The following is a 22679-nucleotide window of genomic DNA, read 5'->3' as shown; positions in this document are numbered from 1 at the left end:
TCTAGCTAATTTTGTTTATAGGAGGAACTAGGAACTTTAACATAATGATAAACTTGTGTGTGTACACATAGATAAACCCTAAATTTCAGCTAAACTATAAGCTGGCTTGGCTATATATATATAAGAATTTCTTGTTGTAGGAGATTGGGTTGTGTTCTTGTAGGGTATTTAAAAAAAAAAATCTTACAAAGGGTATAAGAAAAAGAAATTTCATCTACCATTTCCTTTTATGTAAATTTTCCAGACTGTTTAATGAAATTATATATTTTTTCAACATTTTCTTAAAAAAATAGAGATTTATAATTTCTGTATATGTTTTCATATCTTTCTTTGTAAAGTTAGGTTAACTTTATTTGAAAATATAGAGTACATTTAATTTATTTATTAAGTTATAACTTTTTAGATTTAAGAAAATCACATTTTATATGTTTTGTTTAAATTTAAAGTGAAGGATAGTTAGATATTTCATATAAATATAATAAATTATTTCCAATTGCTTACATGGAAATCTTGGACCAATTCTGTTTTCTTATTTTATTTTTTAATAACAATATAATTATGTCACACTTATCATTTTTACAAACTAAAGCTGAATCTAGATTTAATATATCATTTGATTTAATAATTTTGTAGACAATTAGCTGGATTCTTTTGAGATTCTAAAGGAAAAATATACAAATGTAATCATGATTTTATTTACAATAAAAGAAAACAGGGCTATCCACATGATATAAAAATGTAATCATGATTTTTTCTTTTTTTCATATTACTTTTATATCATTATATATATAATAAATTACATTATTTAAAAATACCCTTAAGAAATATAATAATTTAATAATATTTCAGATTTTAAATATATAGTCAATTTAATCTTCATATGATTTATAATTTTAATAATCTGATCAAATCCTCAAACATGTTTCATGTGACTAGACATTTAGAATTAATTGATATTATATCTATAAACTAATATATATATATATATATATATATTTAACACAAGTTTTGTAGGCCGTTAACTCATAAAATGGCAATTATGGTAAACATCCATATTTATCTGTAAATCTTTGTCATATATCATGAGTTAACGCGATAATTTTTAAGAATAGTACAATTCTAGTAATTTAGTCCATACACATGTTGTTCGCTGATTTTTGCCAAACGAAATATAAATAAATAAAATTTTATATTGATTATGTACATATTAGAGATATTAAAAATTTTATATTATCATACTATGTAATTTATCGTTCTGAAAGACAGTTCATAAAATCATAAAAAGTCTCACACAATTTATTTTTGCTAGAACTCATTCGAACATAAAATGATAGATTTATTAAATATCATAACAATATTAATATCTTATCTAGTAATTCACTCCCTTCCCTCTAATACTGAGAAACAAAACATGGCACTATTAAAATCCCAATACATACCAACGACCATGCCAGCCACAAGCTTCCTCCTCTTAACAAATTCTTCGATCCAAGATTCACGCATAGCGAAGTTAACCTCATGAGGATGTTTCCACAATGTAACATAATGCAAAGTGTTTGTATCAAGATCTTTCACCTTTACAATAGACTTACAAGTCCATAAATTTATCCTTAAGATGTCATGTTCCGAAAAGTATGTCATTACGGTATCTTGGATTTGCTCAGTAGGAAGTTCGAACTTGCCTTCTTCCCAAGTTTCTTCCATTGTTAGGGTTTTGAGGATTTCCCAACGAAAAAAAGTTATAGGTCGGATCTCGACTTCTTGAGGAAACAATGGATAGTTAGGATATGTTGGATTAGTGGTTTCTTCTTGGTGTTTTGTTTGAAGGAAGGTATAGAACACAGTTTTAATCATACTTAGAAGATGAAATTTTGGATAGCCTTGCTTTGTTAGAAGGAGGGGTTGTTTATAAATATATATATAAGATTTTTTTATTGATGTAAATCTTTATAATGTTATGTTTTGGTGGTGAGAAAGTTAGGATACTTAATGATAAAAAAGAAATAAAATTTCTTTTTGGATTTAAAAGAAGTTGATGTGTTCTTTATATAGTGTTAAAGATTAAATGACATTAATCTATATCAACAAGAAATGACATTTATCTATTTAGGCATCAATAGGCATAGTACTTTATATCTGGTATTGCGACAACACTAGTACACTATATTAAAGATATATAAGTATTTTATGTGTTAAAAAGAAAGACATATTATTTTCCAATTTATAAAGTATCTCTATCTATTTTTCAAAAAATTAGCAAATATAAAAGAAATATATTATTTTTTTGCCATCTTATTATTTGTTTTTTCTTCTTTTCTTATCTTATTTATTAGTTTATAATAATATAACACTAAATATTGTAAGTTCAATTAAAAGAAAGCAAATTATTTTTATATGTTAACAAAAATCTTAAAATAATATATTAGTATATTTGTTATTTAAATTTACATATCAAAAGTTAAATCAAATATTTAAATCTCAGCAATATAATGCAAAAAAGACAAAAAAAAAAGAAAAAAAAAAAGACATTTGGCTTAAATATTATGTGACTGTTTCAAATTTCACATTTTTACATCTTCAAAACATAGCTCTGTCAAATAAAATATCATTCAGAAAACCTTCCGACCAAAAGAAATGTCATTTACAAAACCTTTCACATAATGATTAAACATGAAACATGACACGTTTTAGATTATAACAAAAATTTCGAGAAACTTATTTTATTCACCATTATAGTTTGTTAAAGCGTTTAAGAATAAGAAAAATTATTCAGTATTGGTTTTTGGAGTTGGTCTTACATATATGTAATAAAATAAAATTGCTGAGTCATACATAACGAAACCATTTGTTAACTGGCATAAGTAGTTGATGCCTACTATGCTTTTATAAACCGATGGTTCTGTTCTTGCGTACGAAAAGATTATGATGGGCAAAGTTTTAGCATACTCATGAGTCATTTAACCTTGAATTAGAAATAGAACCAGAATGAGAATACATGCAGACAAATCAAGTAATTGACAACATTTGCTATGCCTAGATCACTCTCTCATTTCACCAAGCAAAAAGAAGCATGAGATAGCCTGGGAATTCGATAAGCACAGGGATCGGATCATCGATCACACCTTTATAGCATCGGCTCTAGGTTTCCATAGCCCAAGCCTGTACTTGTGGCTGTATTTGAGTATCAGTTTCCTCTGCAAAATCAGAATTCATAATGAATCGAGTAAATTAGAGAAGTGAAGAACTGAGCCAACGAATCCAACCATACAATGGTGTGGTTCATGAAAGGAAGAATGTCGTAAGTAAGTGACAGGAATGTGAACAAGACTACATTTCATTCTTTTTAGGTGATCAACAATGAAACTCACAAGTAACATGCTAAACTGAAACCAAGAACAGATAACACACAACTACATGTACCTGAAAAGTTTCAAGAACTCAACTTTATGGTTTTACTCCTCTTGATTGGTACAGTTACTTCACTAAATTACGCAATGAAACAAATTCAAGGTAGCAGGTCATTGTATCCCTAACATCTCAATAACCATTACAAACCTATGACCCTAAGTATCGCTTTTCTACAACAACAGCTACTACAACCAAACATAACTATACAGAAAACTTCAGAGTCTTGAAAAGCTTACATGTTTGCAAGGTATACCAAACTTCTTGAGTCTAAGCGTACGCGTCACGAGTAGCTTCGAAAGATCACCAACCTCAGTTTCAAGTTTAGCAATGTGAGTCTCAACTCCTCCCCCAATCCCACTCAAGAACTCAGGAATCCCAACCTTCACTACAAATATCACAACAACAAGCAATCACAAACCCCAATATACAGATTCTGACTCAATCAAAACACAACATTCACACACAATGAACAACACTTCAGTATCAATTGAATGATTCACACATCTCTATAGCTAGACCTTCCCAAAAACAAAACAATCACTTGAAATTGAAACTACTTCAAGAGTAAGGTACTCAATCATGAACCTCCTCCACACAAATGAAACTTTCCAAGATCCCTAAGGTAACGAATCAGACAATTCCACATTTCACCGAAGCAAAACAAAATCAGAACAAATCTTTACCGGGATAAAGAGCTGGTTTGGAATAGAATCTAGGGAGGTTAAGATTCGACGACGGTGGTGCTGTCGTTAAAACAGATCTCGCGCTCTGTATCAGTCTCATCCACGACGCCATCATCGGAGCTTCTCCTCGACGCTTCGGCGAGACTTTGGGTTTTTGAGACTTTCTCTGATAGAGAGCGTCCCTCAATACGTCGTCGTTTCTCAAATAAAGGATAAACTCATCGATTGTTTTATATTAACGGGCAAGCCCATTACATTTTTGGCCCATTAGCTAAATCAATTTTACAAGAATCTTTGGAACCTAAACTTTCCCAAGACAGAACATAATCATTGTTTTAAAAGAAACCAAAGCTACAACAACACAACTCTCGAGTGAGCATCACGCGCCTCTGTTTGAAACACTAAAAACATAAATTTCTCCGCCGTTGTTGAGTGACGGAGCTAACAAAATACAATCCAAAACTTTCCGGTGATTAAGTTTAACACCGTTCATACAAAATAAAAGAGGAAATAACAAAATAAAAACTTAGACGGTGCAGCCACAGAAGAGGAAGAAGAAACAGAGCATAGAGACCAAGGCCACAGACTCGAACGCCGTCACAACTTTCCAAACAACGTCGTCGACCACCACGGACAATAAACTCAGCTCCGGTATACGCCAACTCAACCACCTCGGCAAAGATAGAGATGAAGTGACTTGGATCGCCATCGAAGTGAAAGTGTTTGTGTTAGTGAGATATGTTTTGTGTAGCTAATTACGGAAATGATGGAGAATGAGACTAATATATTAATGTGGTACATGCGAGTTTATAAAACTTATAAATTTTACAGATGTGTAATGTGTTGGAGTTTTTTGAAATGAACGGTGAGGATTTTAAGTTAGTGATGTTACATTTTCCGAGATGTGGAGCTGTGATTGGATGTATAGGGATCTGTTATAAAGAAAAAGCAAATAAGAATAGTTGTTTCCTCCATCATTGTGGTCAATGGACTCAAAACGTGGCAGGTTGAAAATATTTTCAGAAATTTTTGTTAAAACCAAGTTGAGGGTTCTCATACTCTCTCAATAGCCCATCATGTATATCTCTTACATTAGCCAAAGCTCTCCTTCTATGTAACAAAACTCCAATCTTATGATCTCTTAACAGCCATGCAACCCCAGCCAAACTGTTTATGCTGAACTATGAGATACTAATATTGCATTTGAACCAATTAATGGGAGCTAACCAACCTTTCCTCACCTGAGTACACCGGGTCTCCCTGTGAATGGAGGATAAGTTTTAGTATTAACTCCCTTATTCTCTTCTTCATCCTCTAACTTTTGAGCATCCATCTACTATTTCCAATCTTCCATACATTTTTGAATTGTTTATAGAGGAGAAGATCACATAGCTTCAAAATAAATATGATTTTTATTCTTCTAAATTTTCCAAAGAGTCCAAAATTTTTTTTTCTTAACTATCTTGATCACAAGTTATTCTTTAAGTTTTAAAGATTAAAGCTAAAAGCTTAAAGCTAAAAAAGATATTCAGAAAAGTAAACAGGAGAAAACGGCTAATGGAAAAGTGTTTTCCAGTCTTATGTTCCCTTCAAAACCTAGTGAAAGACACTGGTTCTGAAAAAAGGTCTTAAGCTCAAAAAAGGGTAGTCCGGATATTTTGTTTTTTTTTTTGCTTTTTGTCGAGTTTTTATAAATACTTTTTCTAATATACCACTAAACCAAATTTTGTTGTTGTTGTATACTGTATGGTTTTAATGTTATCAAATATGAATGAAAACATTGATGGGAAAAAACCCGAAAAATACATGGTTTATTTTTTTTGGACGTTTAAACCTAAATAAAAGTTAATTAATATATGTATATGTATATGTATTTATTATATGTATATGTATAAGTTTAAACCTAAATAAAAGTTAATTAGTAACCTAAATAAAATACTAAACAAATGTTAATTAGTATATGTATTTTTCTTCCAAAAATAAAAGTTCAGGTTTAAACGTCCAAAAAAATAATAAACCAGATTTTTCGGGTTTTTTTCCCAAACATTAATTCAGAAATATTCAAAACATATAATATACATATTAATTCCCTTACTTAAATCTACCATTGTGATTCTTGTAAGCGTCGCATCCATAGTAAAGTTGTTTTTTAATCGTCGCAGCGTTGTTGGCATGACTCTTATGACGACAACCATGGAAACCATAACCATGTCATGACTCTCGGACAAAGGTTGGCTTTAGCTCGTGTTCCTAATCTATTGTTATGCTCTAGTGGGTTCTCCGAGAGCGGTAAACTATGGTTTTATCACTTGGTTTGGTTAAGGTTTGGCGATTCTTACCTATGAGGCTTTGATTGAATAAGAAAGAGAGATAGGATGAAGTTTAGGAACTGAGCGATTTTTAAAAAATTTAGGTTAATTAGTTGATTAGAGATTATTATTATATATATGTATATATAACTTTTACCTATATGTTTTTGTTGTAAAATACCAAACATTCGGTCGAGTTAATTGTTCAAAATTGTTAAACATACAACACATGTAGCTAAATTATGAGTTGACACATAAAAATATTCATGATGATGAATGAGTATGGAACAAGATTATTTATAAATCCATTAATATACAGCTAAACATACAGCTAAATTAAGATATACATAATTTTCTGTATCATCTATCATCAACCAACGGTAACAAAACATAACAATTTTGCAGTATATGTGAATGTATCAATTTACTTTGGATTTCAATTTAGTTTCTAACGTCTCTTTTCAATTTTGTTTTTTTTATTTATTCTAAGGCAAATTAATAACCAAAGTATACTAACGTAAAAAAAAAAAAAAAAAGTATCTCCTATTGCACTGACCTTTTACTCTTTCCGTATTCAAAAATACTTATAACCGTTAGAGATATTGTGTAGAAATGATAAAGTCATATAAACAACAGAATAAATTATGGGCTTGTAACCGTTTTTCTCTCGTTTTGGGCGACTTCTTCACCGGCCAAAAACTCTCCTTTCAACCATTGTTTCCGGCCGGCGCTGGCTTGTCCGGCGTCGGTCGGTTCTGTCTTCTTCATCTAGTTGTTTAACATCTGTTTTTTACAGATTTAGGTAATTTTATAGTAAGTTCAGGATCACAAAATCATATTCTCTTGCCAACTTTTGACGATGGTGATGTACGGTATAATTCAGATTACTTCAATTCTTTTCACGCTTTTGTTAACGATACAATATCTGAATGGGATAGCTTTACAAATAACAGTAGTGCCGGTTCATTTGTGTCACAACTTGAGCCCTACTCAAATTTGCGTCGATTCGATTTGGATTCGAAAGAATCATTACGTCCTTTGGTTTAGAAGGGTTTTTTCCGGTGCTTGCTGGTGGAATTTCTGGTTTTTAACCGGTAAATGTCCTCCTACACGATGGTATGGAGGTATCATTTGGGTTTTTGATCCAGGAATCTATGGAGTAAACACTTTATTTGAAACTCTTAGAAATCATATCGAGTATGGTTCTGAATTCAAGATGCTTTTAATCCATTATACCTGCTTCAACTTATTTATATATGGGTTTGGAAACTTATACTTTGAGTGTGATAATTGTTTATCATCACTTGGCCAATTATTTTGTGGTCTTCGGCATGTCTCATCGTGGATGGTTTATAAGAAACAATGGTGGGAAGCACTAAGAAATGAGAATCCCAAATACTTTCTGCCGTGGTTTGTTGGTGATGATGATGGTGAGTGTGTTGCGTGGGACCAAACACATCACAACTTGTTTTTTCAATGTACATGTTACTGCTTAAAGGTCTATGGTCCTCCCTGGAAAGTTCTAAGAGATTTGTTGAAATCTGGCAAAAAATTATTTGTGATTATGTTTAAGAAAATTACAAAGTCAAAATATTTTAAAAAGATTTTGGTGCGGAAGTTTTGGTACCACTATGTCTACATTCCAGAGTTATGTTTGGACACATCGGGTTTATCGCTACGGTTAGCAAAAAGAAAGTTCAGCCACAAGTTGCTGCATGCAAATCGTAACAAAGAAAAATCAAATATGAAGTTGGACAATAACCGATTTTGCGATCGGTTAGCGAGTAAGACTACTCTTCAGAAAGCATCGTCAATCTCCCTTCTGCTGTATTTTTCTTAGTGTATGATACATATATATGTATGTAATAATTGTGTTACATTAATTTTGTATAATGTCTTTGTAATAACTCTTTGAAATTAATGAAAATTTGATTTTGCTGAAAAAAAAAAAACCGTTAGAGATATTGTTTTTATTTTATTTTTCTTCTTCTTCTATTTAATTCTAAATAAATAATCAAAATAAAAGAGAAAGAGCCGAGAAAGTAAAACCCTAGTTCCATTCTTCTCTCTCTCTCGCTCTCTCCCTCTCGATCTCTCTCTCTTGCTCTCCCTCTCATAGTTCTGTAGCATGATTTGGTTTTATGTTTCTAAGTATGGAAGCAGCAACATTAGATGAGTCATTCGATCGTACGGGAGAGACGGAAGCGAGGCTCGCCGATCCAATCCAGTGTATGTTCTTCAATTTCTTCCATCTTCGGTGTTTGAATTTTCGATTCTATGAACTTTGATTTCTGTTTCGTTGATTTCATAACAATTACAGTTCAATTAGGGTTTCAATTTCGTTGATTTTGGTTCTCTAATCTGAGAATCCAATTTAGGGTTTAATTTTAAAATTCCAAATTAGGTTTTCGAAACGAATTGGGTTTGGATTTTTTTGTTCTGAGAATTGAACTTAGAGTCGATTCTATGAGTTTGATTTCAATTTCTTTGATTTCGTAACAATAGTAGTTCAATTAGGGTTTCAACTTTGTTGATTTCGATTCTCTAATACGAGAGGCTAATTTAGGGTTTAATTTTAAAATCCAAATTAGGCTTTCAAAACGAATTGGGTTATGTAATCTTTCTTTTTATGTGACTTTTTGTTCTCTTTCTCTTTTATGCAGTTTCGGTTCCTGAAATCAAAGCAAAGAGTTCATTCAACGCAGAGACTGCAGATTAAAAATAAGAAGAAGAAGAAGAAGAAGAAGAAAAACTGCTTCTTTTGTTTCAATCAGGAAAGCGGTTCTCTTTTGTGCAGATTTGTTGAGGTACATTATTGTATACATTACTGAGAATGCATTATTGTTGTGGTTGTTGGAAGAAGTATAAATCTTCATACTTACGAAAGCTTTGTTAAGTTTATAAGCAAGAGATGAATATATGTTGATTGTGTTATGGGACTAACTCGAGATTTATGTTGAATCAGTGATGGAGTTTAACATTAGTAACATATGGCGCAAAAGGGGAGTTTTTCTGACTACACACCATCATCCATCAAGTATGCATATGCCAACTCAAGTAACTATTGTGAAGCAGTGACACTGTTGCTGAAGTATCTTGGTGGAGCTAAACACAACTGGCTCTTCTTGATCAAGGTAATCAATATTAACTCTCTGAATGTTCATGTCCCTAATGAAAACAACAGTGTCCCAGTTTTTTAAATTGTCTGAGTTTCAAGTCAGTGAGCTGATTCAAATGCCTTGTGTTTGTTGAATGTTCACGGTCCCTATTCTTGATGGTAGAATGAAACAAATGCCTCGTGTTGCTCTAAATGTCCCTGTCCCTAGCTAATGATAAAGAGATTGTCCCATTTTGGTAAATTCTCAGGTTCCTAGTCACTGAGCTGAAAGCAAATGCCTCATACCTCTCTCTAATTGTCCCTGTCCTGTCCCTGTCCCTGTCCCTGATGGTAAAACAAAACAAATGCCTCGTGTTGGTCGAGGTAATCAAAATTACCTCTCTGAATGTCCCTGTCCCTATTGATAAACAGATTGTCCCATTTTTGTAAATTCTTGGGTTCCTAGTCACCAAGCTGAAAGCAAATGCCTCGTGTTGGTTGAGGTAATTTAAATTACCTCTCTAAAGGTCCCTGTCCCTGATGGTAAATTGCAACAAATGCCTCGTGTTGGTTGAGGTAATTTAAATTACCTCTTTAAAGGTCCATGTCCCTGTCGGTAAAATGAAACTCATGCCTCGTGTAGGTTAAGGTAATTTAAATTACCTCTCTAAAGGTCCCTGTCCCTGATGGTAAAATGAAACAAATGCTTCGCGTTGGTTGAGGTAGTTTAAATTACCTCTTTAAAGGTCTCTGTCCCTGTCGGTAAAATGAAACAAATGCCTCGTGTTGGTTGAGGTAATCAAAATTACCTCTCTGAATGTCCCTGTCCATAATGATAAAGAGACTGTCCCTTTTCGGGTAAATTCTCTGGTTCCTAGTCACTGAGCTGAAAGCAAATGCCTCGTGTTGGTGGAGGTAATTTTAATTACCTCTCTAAAGGTCCATGTCCCTGTCCCTGATGGTAAAATGAAACAAATGACTCTTGTTGGTTAAGGTAATCAAAATTACCTCTCTGAATGTCCCTGTCCCTAATGATTAAGAGACTGTCCCTTTTCGGGTAAATTCCCGGGTTCCTAGTCACCGAGCTGAAAGCAAATGCCTCTTGTTGGTTGAGGTAATTTAAATTACCTCTCTGAAGGTCCATGTCCCTGTCCCTGATGGTAAAATGAAACAAATGCCTCGTGTTAGTCAAGGTAATCAAAATTACCTCTCTGAATGTCCCTAATGATAAAGAGACTGTCCCTTTTCGGGTAAATTCTCGGGTTCCTAGTCACCGAGCTGAAAGCAAATGCTTCGTGTGGTCTAAAGGTCCATGTCCCTGTCCCTGATGGTAAAATGAAACAAATGCCTCGTGTTGGTCAAGGTAATCAAAATTACCTCTCTGAATGTCCCTGTCCCTAATGATAAAGAGAATGTCCCTTTTCGGGTTCCTAGTCACCGAGCTGAAAGCAAATGCCTCGTGTTGGTTGAGGTAATTTTAATTACCTCTCTAAAGGTCCATGTCCCTGTCCCTGATGGTAAAATGAAACAAATGCCTCGTGTTGGTCAAGGTAATCAAAATTACCTCTCTGAATGTCCCTGTCCCTAATGATAAAGAGAATGTCCCTTTTCGGGTTCCTAGTCACCGAGCTGAAAGCAAATGCCTCGTGTTGGTTGAGGTAATTTTAATTACCTCTCTAAAGGTCCATGTCCCTGTCCCTGATGGTAAAATGAAACAAATGCCTCGTGTTGGTCAAGGTAATCAAAATTACCTCTCTGCATGTCCCTGTCCCTAATGATAAAGAGACTGTCCCTTTTCGGGTAAATTCTCGGGTTCCTAGTCACCGGGCTGAAAGCAAATGCCTCGTGTTGGTTGAGGTAATTTAATTACCTCTCTAAAGGTCCTTGTCCCTGATGGTAGAATGAGAACGAGACTGTCATGAGTCCGTAATTTTTCGAGTTCCTAATCAGTGAGCTGAAAAGAAAAAAAGCCTCATATTGATCGTGGCGATTAAGATATTTCATGCCAAAAGAGATCTCCTAATTGACGTAAATCAGGTATTTCCTTACCTCTTAACTTACTTACAAGAGTTCTTCAAGATCAATATGCAGAAGTGTTGATGATCAAGCTTACGAACAAATTCGAGGTATGTGGTAGTCTTGGTAATCTATATCTATGGGAATTCAGGTATGTAAATTTTGTATTTCTTCTCTATATTTTTGTTTTATTACTTGATTCAGTTTTGCTGTTGCCTCTAAGCTTAATATTCTTCTGTATTTTTCTGCCGTAAAAAAATTTATTGTTTTGTAGACTTACATCACATATTGTTTTTGCAGGCAATTTTTCTCAGGTTTCCAAAGATCATCAGATTATTTTCAGGTTAGACTCTTAGGCTTTATCTTTTTCCTCACATTTCCATTTTAAGAGTTGGAATCAGTGTTTTAAAAAGATATTCATATTGTCTTTGCTTAAGTTTCTCTCTCTAGTTCTAAAAGAGTGTAGGTCATTTCTATAGGTTGTTACAATTGAATCTGGAAAAAAATAGTAAATCACTTGATAAATAGTAATTTCTGCTCTAAATCAAATGGTTCAGTTTGAGGTTATTCTGAATCATGGTTCTCAATATTTTCAGCTTGAATATACTTATATTATACTTTTCTTGCTACATTGTTTTCTATGATTGATGTTTAATTTTTATCAAGACCTCTTCTTATAGTTGAAGCTGAATAATACAAGAGTTCTTGTATTTTTGTTAATCTTCTGTCATCTGATTTTAAAGATGTTTATTTTTACTTTAATAGTTTTATTATTTCTTGTTGATATTCTTGTTATGTTATGACCTTCTTTTGCGATTTAGCTAGAGTTGGATGAAATCTTAAATGTTGTTATTACTGTTACAGTGATCATCATGTAAAGTTTGCCTCCACTCTTTTTCGAAGTCTTATAACTCTGTTTATAATGTTTATGCTCATCTTGCTATATTAATAGTTTTGTTTGTGAAAGTTTCATGGAGTATTTGAGTTGGTGAGTGTCTTTAGGTGACGACCTAATTAAAATTATGCAGCTCATGAATACACATGTGATTCTCTGTTGCTATATTTTTATTCCTGTAATTGTAGGATCTTGATTTCTTTATACAAAGATTAAAAGCTGCATGTTATCAATTATCTGTGACATTATAATTCGTTTAGAAAACCATTCAATTACATGTGGTATGACTGTTAGTCTGTTACAATGTTTTGTGTGCTTTCATTTACGTGTAGCAGTGTAGGTAACTATGTGACAGCTGAACGTTGTTCTGGAAGATTGTATAGTTGTGTCATGTGTGTACTTACTATATCTGGTGTTCGTTGGTGTTCACAATATTGTGTGAGCAATATCTTCCCTGACTTGTGTGGAATGATTGATACAATGAGTGTCTTTTGTATTTGTTCAGACATAATTCTTAAAGAACCTTATGTCTGAGATATGTTAGTTTTGTTGTGATGCAACCCATTTATGTTTTGAAAACAGATGAAGTTTTGTGCAGCAATAGAATTCATAGAATTTGTTGCACTGTTCTCACTAGGATTCCTTATTCCAGTTATGAACTTGGCTTACCTTTGTATCAACTCGTTGTTAGCTATTTACTCTGATCTTTCTTTGTCTTCTTGTTATGACCTTATGCTCTTGTTTGTTGAGAGTTTTCAGCAATACCGTGTTTTTAGAAAAATTGATTGGCATGTTCTTATGATTGGTTATGAATGTTAATGATCAGTAAAACTGACAACGTCTTACTGTTGAAGCTGAATAGCACATCAGTTTCTCTTAGCTTTGTAGATACTCTAGCATCTGATTTTGAATACATTTCATGTTGCGTTTATAGCTGTATTCTTTCTTATTGTTATCTTTGCTATGGTCTGACCTTTGGTTATTTTGGATTCAACCATCGTTGGCTGAAATATAATATGTTAGTTATCATGTAAATTTTTCCTTCATTCATTTTCTAAGTTTTCACATGTGATTCTGTGTGACATTCTTCATATAACTATTCAATGTTAAATATTTGGTAGGATCTTACTACTTCTTCATACAACGATCATAAGATGCATTTAGTTTTGATATTGTTGTAACATCCAAGTTTAAGTAGAAACTTGTCTGTTACATGTAGTGTGTTTGGTATAAGTGTAGCTGTATATATGTTCTGGAAGATCATATAGTAGTTGTGTCTGCTTTACTGTATCTAATGTTCACACAAATGATTGAACAAACTATATCTTCTTTGACTTGTGTAGAAGAATTGATTCAATGAGTTCAAGTCTTAGATATGTCTTTTCTCTGTTGGTTCATTATTCTTAGAGCACTTTGAGATCTGTCGTGATGCAACCCATTTGTCTTATGAATATATTATTAGATGGGTTTAAAATGCATTGTTTAGTCTTGCTGTTAGTTACTAGTCTTGCTGTTAGTTACTACTCTATGTATAGTTCACTCTTTTTGGTAGATTAGGCCACCTTAAGTGGTTCTTTTGCCTCTTCTCTTTGGTTCTTTTTCAACTCTATAAACAATCCATATAATCTTACAAGAACAACATATTAACCAACTCAAAAGAAATGACCAGTTTGTACACAAAATTACCAAGGAATAACATTTTTGTTAGAAATTTTTAAGCCATAAAAATTGGCTAATAGTAAATTTCTTAATGGCCAAAGTATTCACAATTTAAGCCATTCTTGAACAAATACTTAAATCCTAGAGCTGCATCGTTTTATGTGGGAAGGCAATGTAACGACTTCTTATTTAAGACAGTTCTGGGGTAAATCCATCATAGCAATCCTTAAAAACAGTTGCATTACAATTTCTTTAATTGACTTACCAAAACATGAGGAAACAAAAATGAAAGTGTAAGAGACAACATGAGAGTGCCATTTTTTGAGTTTCAGAGATACTTTAAGGTGGTGCCTCTGGTACTTGATCTCTGCAAACTTAAACATCTCATCTCATAGATGTGGAAACGTGTCAATCCACTCGATGAAACTACTCTTTGTATCTCATGGACTCTTTCTCGAACCCAATTGTTGGGAATTGCTTAGCATATTCTTCTACCATCTCACGCAGCTTCGCCATCTCTGACTTTAGTTTCTCATTTGATTGCATTGTTGCTACAAAGTCCTTCAACTTTGTTCCTGCAGTACATTATAGATTCACCAACATAACCCCATTTTTCAGAGAGTGTAGCACAAAAACACAAAAAAAAAATGAAATGAACAGCTTTATTACATACCTTGAGACTCTGCCTTGATCTTTAAGGCTATCTTGACGGCTAAATCAAAATAATCGGCCACTCTTGCAAAATCTTCTTCAATGAATCCTCTTGATGTGAGAGCCGGTGTTCCTGTAACCATACCATCATTTATAAGAACAAATCAAAACATGAACATTTACTACTTTTTCGACATACTAACACGTTACTTCTTTCAGTGTTCCTTTAGGAGCCTTACCCATACGGATGCCACCTGGAACCATGGCAGAAACATCACCAGGAACAGTATTCTTGTTTGCTGCAATATGAACTGATTCCAATACTTTTTCCACTCTTGATCCATCTATTCCCTACAGAACCCAATTTCCACAATAATATATGTTACTAGAGAAAAGTATACACTATGCACTGCTTACTGAGGTTCACAGGAGAAAATCAAACATTTTAACTTGATTTGCTATATCCTGGTCAGCATATAGTAAGTGGAAAATGAAATCACACAACAGATACGGGAAACAAGAAACCATCATGTTTTAGTTTTATCATATACGAAAACCATATTTTCGTGAGTTAAGCTCTAATACAGACGAGATTCATCTTTTCATATGCAAACTCGTACGTCAGTGCAAACATTTCCGTCTAGATATCAAGGAAACAAAAGGTAGAACGCAAAGTACCTTGTTTTTCAGGTTCACCAAAACTAAATGATTGTCAGTGCCTCCAGACACTAAATCATATCCTTTTGCTAGCAAAGTCTGCAGTTTCAAGCCATTTTATATTTTTTAAAAGTGAGATGTTTACAGAATTATACCCAGCTGTTCCAAACATGACAGTATACCTTAGGCATATCAACTAATTACTGACGATCAGTAAGCAAAACGTACCTCAGCAAACTTTGAGCAATTACGGAGAACTTGATCCTGGTAGGCCTTATACTCAGGTGTTCTCGCCTGTAATAGAGTAATTCAACAAGTCAAATGATCATAAACAAGACCAAGGTAATCCTAGATTATAACTTAAATCACATTAGTGAAAGGAGTTCATCTGTACATATTAGACAATATAACACAATTTCAAAACAAAGTTTGAGACTGAACCTGCTTCAGAGCAACTGCTAGACCCGTTATTGTGTGATTATGTGGACCACCTTGTAGTCCAGGAAATACAGCTTGGTTTATTCTGTCTTCATAGTCATACATAACCTGCAAGGTAAGGATACAAACGATAAACAAACAAATACCGTGAAAATCAGTATAAGAGGAACCTTAAAATTTCACCTCTTTCCCTTGTTTGTTAATCTCTTTTAATCCCTTCCTAAAGAATATCATAGCCCCTCTAGGACCACGAAGCGATTTGTGAGTGGTAGTAGTAACAACATCTGCATACTCAAAAGGAGAAGGAATAACGCCAGCAGCAACCAACCCACTAATATGAGCCATATCAGCCAACATAACTGCCTTTTGCTTGTCACAAACCTGCAAGTTTTTTATCCACAATCTTGAAAAGTACAATGCACATTTATTTACAAGCAACTTTGATAATTATACTTCACACTCAAGATTTGAGACAATTTATTACCTTACGAATGCGTGCATAGTCATATAGACGAGCATAGGCACTTGCTCCCGCAACAATTAGTTTTGGTCTGAAAAGCACGGCACTTTTTTCTAGCTGCAAATTATCATTTCACAACTGAATAAACTTTTCTTTCAAAACTGATCACATGGGAAACATAAAAGGAAAAGCCTGTATATATCCAACATACATCTCAGTGGTCTATTTGAGAGAGATAAAATGTTCAAACATTAAGCTAAGGTGGTTATTAAACTACCGAACCTGATCATAATCAATGTAACCAGTGTTCTCATCCAATCTGTATGGCATCGTCTCAAAAAAGATAGATACAGCCGATATTTTCTTCGTGTCAGTCTGCAAATGAGCAATCAAAAGAAAATGGAATAAGGTATTCCACAAGGAAACCTAAAAACTGACCATGCTTATAAAGATTAGATACCTGATAACCATGAGAAAGATGTCCACCATGAGGTAAGTCAAGCGCCATGATTCTCTCATGAGGTTTCAACAAAGCAGTGTACACTTGGAAGTTAGCTGGTGATCCTGATAAAGACTGCACATTCACTACAAAAAAGGAACAGCTCATTTAAAATATCACAACTAAGTTAAAATATCAGAATCATCTGCCAGAAAAACTCATACCTCCCCATTTAGAAGGATCTAACTGAAAAGCTTCTAACGCGCGTTTTTGACATAACGATTCAGCCATGTCAATGTACCTGATTAGATCCAACTTCAACATCATATACAAACAAACAAAGTGCAAAGAACCACTCAAAAACACACAAAAACGTTTAAACATACTCGTTGCCTCCATAGTATCTAGCTCCAGGGTATCCTTCACTATACTTGTTAGTCATAACAGAACCAACGGCTTGCATAACCGAAAGAGAAGTGAAATTCTCAGACGGTATAAGTTCAAATCCCTGTAATAAAAACACCAAGATTTGTCAAAACTTGATCAATGAAATTAGAAAAATCAATCTCAAGTATTATTACCTTCCATTGTCTAGCTTTCTCTAATTCGATAATATCAGCGACTTCAGGATCGATTTCGTCTAGAGATGCATTGAGTTGTTTTATCCACTGGATTGATGATAAAAAGAACAAAAAACGTTTTTTAAATCGTGAAAATAAGACATGATCTGATTGATGATCACAAAAAAAGACAAAACTGATTGATGTGTGTTTTTTTTTACAATGGAACGAGGTTTCTCTGAATCCGCCATAGCTGAGGCTGATACAGACGACGACTGAGACAGAGCATAAGAAAAATAGAGAACGGATCAGAATCAAAGATAAAGCGTAAGAGAATCAAAATGAAGGGATGATGAGAGATTTGAACCATGAAACGGAGAGAGTCGCCGCCATTAGAGTAGAGACGAGAGATCGGTTTCTTAACGGAAGAGGAGAGTCTACGAAGAGCCAACGCCATCTTTTTCTATCACTCTTCTCTTCTTCCTCTGTGTGGTTTCTGTGAGTGTGTGTGAGAGAGTTTATAATATATAAAAGCAACTCTGCTGGTTAGCATTGGGGTTGGTGAGATGAGATGCCTTTTATATCATAACTTTTTTTAATTTCGACTCGGTGCGTTTTGGTTATTTTTATTTTATTTTATTTTGTTGATTCGATATAAAGATCCGAATTGTTTTCTTCAAGGCAATCATGTATATATACTAGTTTAGTACCCGTCCATATCTTTATTTAAAATTGAACTAAAATTAGAATTTATTATAACTTATAAAAAAATAATTTTCAAATCTTTTTTTTTGGAAAAATAAGAGAAATTAATTTCATTTGAAAAAGAGATTTTATTTGGTTTGAACTATCAAATAAACATGTGTATATATATATATATATATATATATATATCTTAAAATTCGTTCTTAAACGTTAGTTATAAAAACCTAGTAACGTCAAACTGATACTCACCAAAACATTTGGGAGCTATTCACCATTATTCATAGTATTGCTAAAATATTTTTTAAAAAATCTTAATTTAGCAATTATCCTGTAAAACATGATTATACCATTTTGTTGAAATTGTTATTTCTTAACTTTCAATTTTTTTAAAAATCATTCTCAGACTATGTAAATTAATTAATTATTATTTAATATGATGGTAAAGTTCTTTCAAATTAACATTAATCTAAAATATGATGTTAAATACAATTATAGTCATTTGTAAATAAGTTCATATAAACAACGCAAATAAACATAAATATTCTAAAATAAATTATAGCATCGTTGAGGAATACATTAAAAAATCTTTCAAATACGAATTATAAAAACTACATATTTTTAAAAAAATATTTTTAAATTACTATATTATGAATTATATTGAACTTTTGTTATCTTTAATTTAAGCTAAAAATATTATTTTCGAAAATCTTTTATTCACCCTTATGTTTTAGACAATGAAATTGCTCAATAGCATGATACATTCATACATAAATTAAAAATTAAGCAAATATAACATATTATAAAATAAAAATCATGAATAAATATATATATTTAGTTAAACTCAAATTCTATTTTATTTGTAAAATGTAAATCCTAATTCAGCTTTATGAACCCAAACTGATAAATAATCTTGTTTAATTGTAAAACCTAAATCTCACTCCTCTTTTATAAACCCAAACCGATAAAGAATCTCGTTTAATTATAAAATCTAAACTATAATGCGCATTTATAAACTCAAACCAGCATATAACCCTTATAATTGTAAAACCTACAACTGGCAAAACCAAAAATTAGGTTAATAGTTGAAAGAGAATTTTTGTGAAATACCTCTTTTGGTGTACCGCTTTTTAAAAATACACTAATTTTCTATCCATTTTTAAAAATACCCCTATTCAAATATGAAAAGTTGTAAACTTTTATATAGTTTGTAAGGTACATCTAAATCATCATTACTTCTTGGAGACTCAATACAAATATTTAAAAAGTTTTAAAAGATTCTAAACGGCATTTATAAGACTTTTATAAGGTTTTTATAAGGTTTACAAAATTTTTATATGGTTTTTAAATAAATTTCAAAAGGTTTTAAAAGGTATTTATACGGTATTTATAAAATATAGATATAAACTTACACACATATAAAGATTTTTTTTTTGATAAATATCAATTTTTTTACATTTAAATTTATCAAAAATACCCTTTTTCCAGTACCACTTTTTAAAAATACCCCTATTTCAAACTTTATAAAAAAACCACTAAAATGTTAAAATTTATCCAAATATGTGTGTAAACTTGATAATATACACACAAATTACCTTTATATATGTATAATTTTTTATACATCTTTCATAAATAGCGTAAAATAACTTATAAATACCTTTTAAAAACCTTATAAACCATTTTAAAAACCTTATAAACCCTTTTAAAAACCTTATAAAACTTGTAAAAATGATTTAAAACCTTTTAAAACATTATAAAATATCTGTATCATATTTCAAAGTAGTAGTTATTATATAGAATTACCTTATAAACCATATAAGACTTTATAATTTTTCATATTTAAACAGTGATATTTTTGAAAATGGATAGATAAAGGGTATTTTTGAAAATGGGTACACCAAAAGGGGTATTTCTCAAATATTCTCTTTACTTTTTTATAATTATTCTATATATTTTGTTTTTAATGTTATTTAAAAATTCTATTTTTATCTTAATATCTATTTTTATCTTAATATTAACCAAATTAGATATAACATGTTGGGACATCTTATGTTTTACTTGACAATTATCATGATCACATGAGTTAGTAAATTTAAAAATCAAGTTTTGACATATGATCTCGTTTAATTGTTAAACTTAAACCATAAAATATAATTTAATTTACAAATAACCATAACTCTCATTTATCATTTATATACCCAAACCAACAAATAACTTGTTTTAATTGTAAAATTAAAGTTTAAACCTTAATCCTCTTCTATAAACAAAAACCGACATATATTCTTGTTAATTATAAATTTTAAATTCATATCTTATTAATAAACCAAATTGACATAACTGAAATTAGGTTATTTGTTTAATTTTATTAATAATTTTTAATATATAATTCTTTATAATATTTATTTTGTATATTTCATTTTTTGATAGGCTTAATAATATTTCTATTTTATTTAAATATTAACAAAATTAGAATCGACATGTGTCAACATCTTATCGTTCATAATTGACACATGTCACGATCTTGTTAATGGCTGACTTTGAAAACCAAGGTTTATATAATAAGATTTCTTAAATTTCATCATGTCTTATACAACAATAAAAATTTGGTGTTATTTAGTCTAGTTCGATCTAATTTGGTTTAAAATTTAGAATTTATTGAAGTATAAAAATGGTTTTGATTCGGTTATTTTGATTTTAGAGTTTACTATAATTTTTACTGATTTGGATTTTAAAATTTAGAATTTAGTGTAAAATTACTGGGTAAAACTATAAAATTTCGTAGTTTAGTAACATTAGAAACTACATAAACTTATAGACTTATAGTTTAGTAAATTTACTATAATTCTTGTTATAAGCTACATAGACTTATAGCTTATAACAAGATAAGTGTCTTTCTTTTTAATTACTGCAAACACTTAAGATTTTAAATGATTACAAGTTATCCTTGTAAGCCAAACACACCAATAAACTTACATAAGAGGAAAGATAAATTAAACATGTTTTCAAAGTAGACAATATCCAAGCTTTAAAACTCGACTCAGATCCATAATAACTACAAGATAAACAAAAAGGACTAAACGTTGCAAAGATACGATCGTACTCATAGCACAATGTGAGGCCACTCGGGGTGATATATAGATGACCGACCATTGCTGCCATGCAACTGTGCAAGCCACATTAGTTTGAGACAAGATTAGTGTTTAGTGGTTGCTAAACCGCTAACACCTACGATGATTATTTTCAAGAAATAGTATATGTATCATAGTTGGAATTCATGAAAAACATTAAGGGAAGAATAAGCAAGATTATAAACATGTTTAGATGAATAATGTTTGTTAGTGCCCGCACAGCCGTGGTCTAGTGGTAAGAGAGAATTAGAAAAATGTTGGAAGGAATTAACCCAGGTTCGATCTATCCTGAAAACAAAAATTATGGTTGTGTGGGAAGTACGTTAATTGAGCCAAAACCCAATTGCTTTACAGTATGCAGCCAAAAGGATTTATAAAAAAAAATAAAAATGTTTGTTAGTCTGGACCATCGTGAATCTGAATTTTTTTTACATGAGTTTGGAAGCTATAGTTTTTCTAGTATAATCTTGTACATACAACTTCTTCAACATTCTCTAACCGAACTAAAAGACTTTTGAAGAGTACTTGTGGTTTGTGACAAAGCTAATAGCTTAGTGGTTAGCTAACCCACTAATGACCACACCATTGATGGCCACTCTTAAGGGACATACGTATATCTTAGCTGGAACCAGAGCCGTGATGCCCGTGACTACCTCTTTCGAGAAACATGGCAAGTGCCATATTTTGTGTAATAATTTTAAGAGGCCACATTAATCATAATATCCTTATTATGTTGTTGCCTTTGTCTTGAAACTATAGTTTGGTTCCGAAACTCTTATCCCAAAACAGAACATAAGACCACTCTCTCATTCTTTTTCCATGGCCTTCTTATGTCTCTCTTCTATTTGTCTCTTATGTTGACATTGTTCCTTAAACAAAGCCACCTCTTGCAATAATCCAACTAATAAACTATTTTAATATATTTTCAAACTCATTTTTCTATTTATAAAGTTAGAGCCATATTTTTGGGCACTAACTTCTCTTATCCTTTGGTTACAAAACAATCATAATTCTTGTTCACTAAATTTTATGATAAAAAAACATATATAATCAAATGTCATAGACAACAAAAACTCTATTATGGAGTCAAATCCGACGAATCATACTCCATTTTCAACTGCAAAATAGAGATTTTCATTTTTTTTTCTCACCATATTTATTTGAAGATTTTAAATTTATTTCTCTAATATGAAATTGGATTCTTTTATATTTAAAGTTGGGTTCGAAAAAAAAACACAACTCCAAAATAGAAAAATGATGAAATAATTTGGATGAACCAAATTGCATTCCCATAGAAACTACATACATAATTTATGAAAGATAGAAGGATATTGACATAATTAATTATAGGGCATTATCAAAATTTTAATGAAATATCTTGGAAATAAGCATACACATTGGTTAAATAATTTTCCGAAATTTACACCACATATAAAAACAGCCAAGCTAAAGCCTAAATGATTAATGGTCTATAACACAGTTTTTTTCTTCAAGTCTTGAACTACAATGATCCAAATATATCATTGGATCTATATTAATCCAAATACACAGTTTTTATAACTATGCTTTGTAGTAGC

At 31.8% G+C, this 22679-nt stretch overlaps 4 protein-coding genes and 1 long non-coding RNA gene across 6 annotated transcripts; 1 reads left to right on the top strand and 4 right to left on the bottom strand.

The window, feature by feature from the left end:
• Positions 1 to 1270: 1270 nt before the first annotated feature.
• Positions 1271 to 1854, bottom strand: LOC17881636 (B3 domain-containing protein At5g26805). The gene has a single exon (XM_006289700.2). It carries the CDS (start codon positions 1852 to 1854, stop codon positions 1378 to 1380), a length of 477 nt encoding a protein of 158 aa, XP_006289762.1. The 3' UTR covers positions 1271 to 1377.
• A 1066-nt stretch (positions 1855 to 2920) lies between these two features.
• Positions 2921 to 4302, bottom strand: LOC17881854. The gene is made up of 3 exons (XM_006286337.2): positions 4092 to 4302; positions 3645 to 3793; positions 2921 to 3194 (listed from the first exon to the last, which is right to left on the bottom strand). Exons 1-3 carry the CDS (start codon positions 4204 to 4206, stop codon positions 3117 to 3119), a joined length of 342 nt encoding a protein of 113 aa, XP_006286399.2. The 5' UTR covers positions 4207 to 4302; the 3' UTR covers positions 2921 to 3116.
• Positions 4303 to 4398: 96 nt separating this feature from the next.
• LOC111830065 lies at positions 4399 to 4971 on the bottom strand. The gene has a single exon (XM_023780897.1). It carries the CDS (start codon positions 4798 to 4800, stop codon positions 4618 to 4620), a length of 183 nt encoding a protein of 60 aa, XP_023636665.1. The 5' UTR covers positions 4801 to 4971; the 3' UTR covers positions 4399 to 4617.
• Positions 4972 to 9085: 4114 nt separating this feature from the next.
• LOC17883462 lies at positions 9086 to 9930 on the top strand. 2 transcript variants are annotated; one of them, XR_002833402.1, is made up of 3 exons: positions 9086 to 9207; positions 9366 to 9534; positions 9767 to 9930. It is a non-coding gene; the product is annotated as an uncharacterized LOC17883462 (long non-coding RNA). The 2 variants fall into 2 exon arrangements; XR_002833401.1 differs by lacking the exon at positions 9767 to 9930 and having other exon boundaries at positions 9366 to 9692.
• Positions 9931 to 14235: 4305 nt separating this feature from the next.
• LOC17882962 (serine hydroxymethyltransferase 2, mitochondrial) lies at positions 14236 to 17799 on the bottom strand. Its single transcript, XM_006289428.2, has 15 exons — positions 17640 to 17799; positions 17494 to 17547; positions 17294 to 17380; positions 17099 to 17220; positions 16937 to 17013; positions 16734 to 16858; positions 16556 to 16648; positions 16298 to 16390; positions 15997 to 16194; positions 15817 to 15921; positions 15604 to 15669; positions 15397 to 15474; positions 14958 to 15069; positions 14741 to 14851; positions 14236 to 14642 (listed from the first exon to the last, which is right to left on the bottom strand). The coding sequence occupies exons 1-15, from the start codon at positions 17727 to 17729 to the stop codon at positions 14494 to 14496; spliced, it is 1560 nt and encodes a 519-aa protein (XP_006289490.1). The 5' UTR covers positions 17730 to 17799; the 3' UTR covers positions 14236 to 14493.
• Positions 17800 to 22679: the final 4880 nt, after the last annotated feature.

This window comes from Capsella rubella, unplaced genomic scaffold (genome assembly GCF_000375325.1).
Source record: "Capsella rubella cultivar Monte Gargano unplaced genomic scaffold, Caprub1_0 scaffold_6, whole genome shotgun sequence".
NCBI lineage: Eukaryota > Viridiplantae > Streptophyta > Magnoliopsida > Brassicales > Brassicaceae > Capsella > Capsella rubella.
This window is presented reverse-complemented; position numbering and strand designations above follow the sequence as displayed.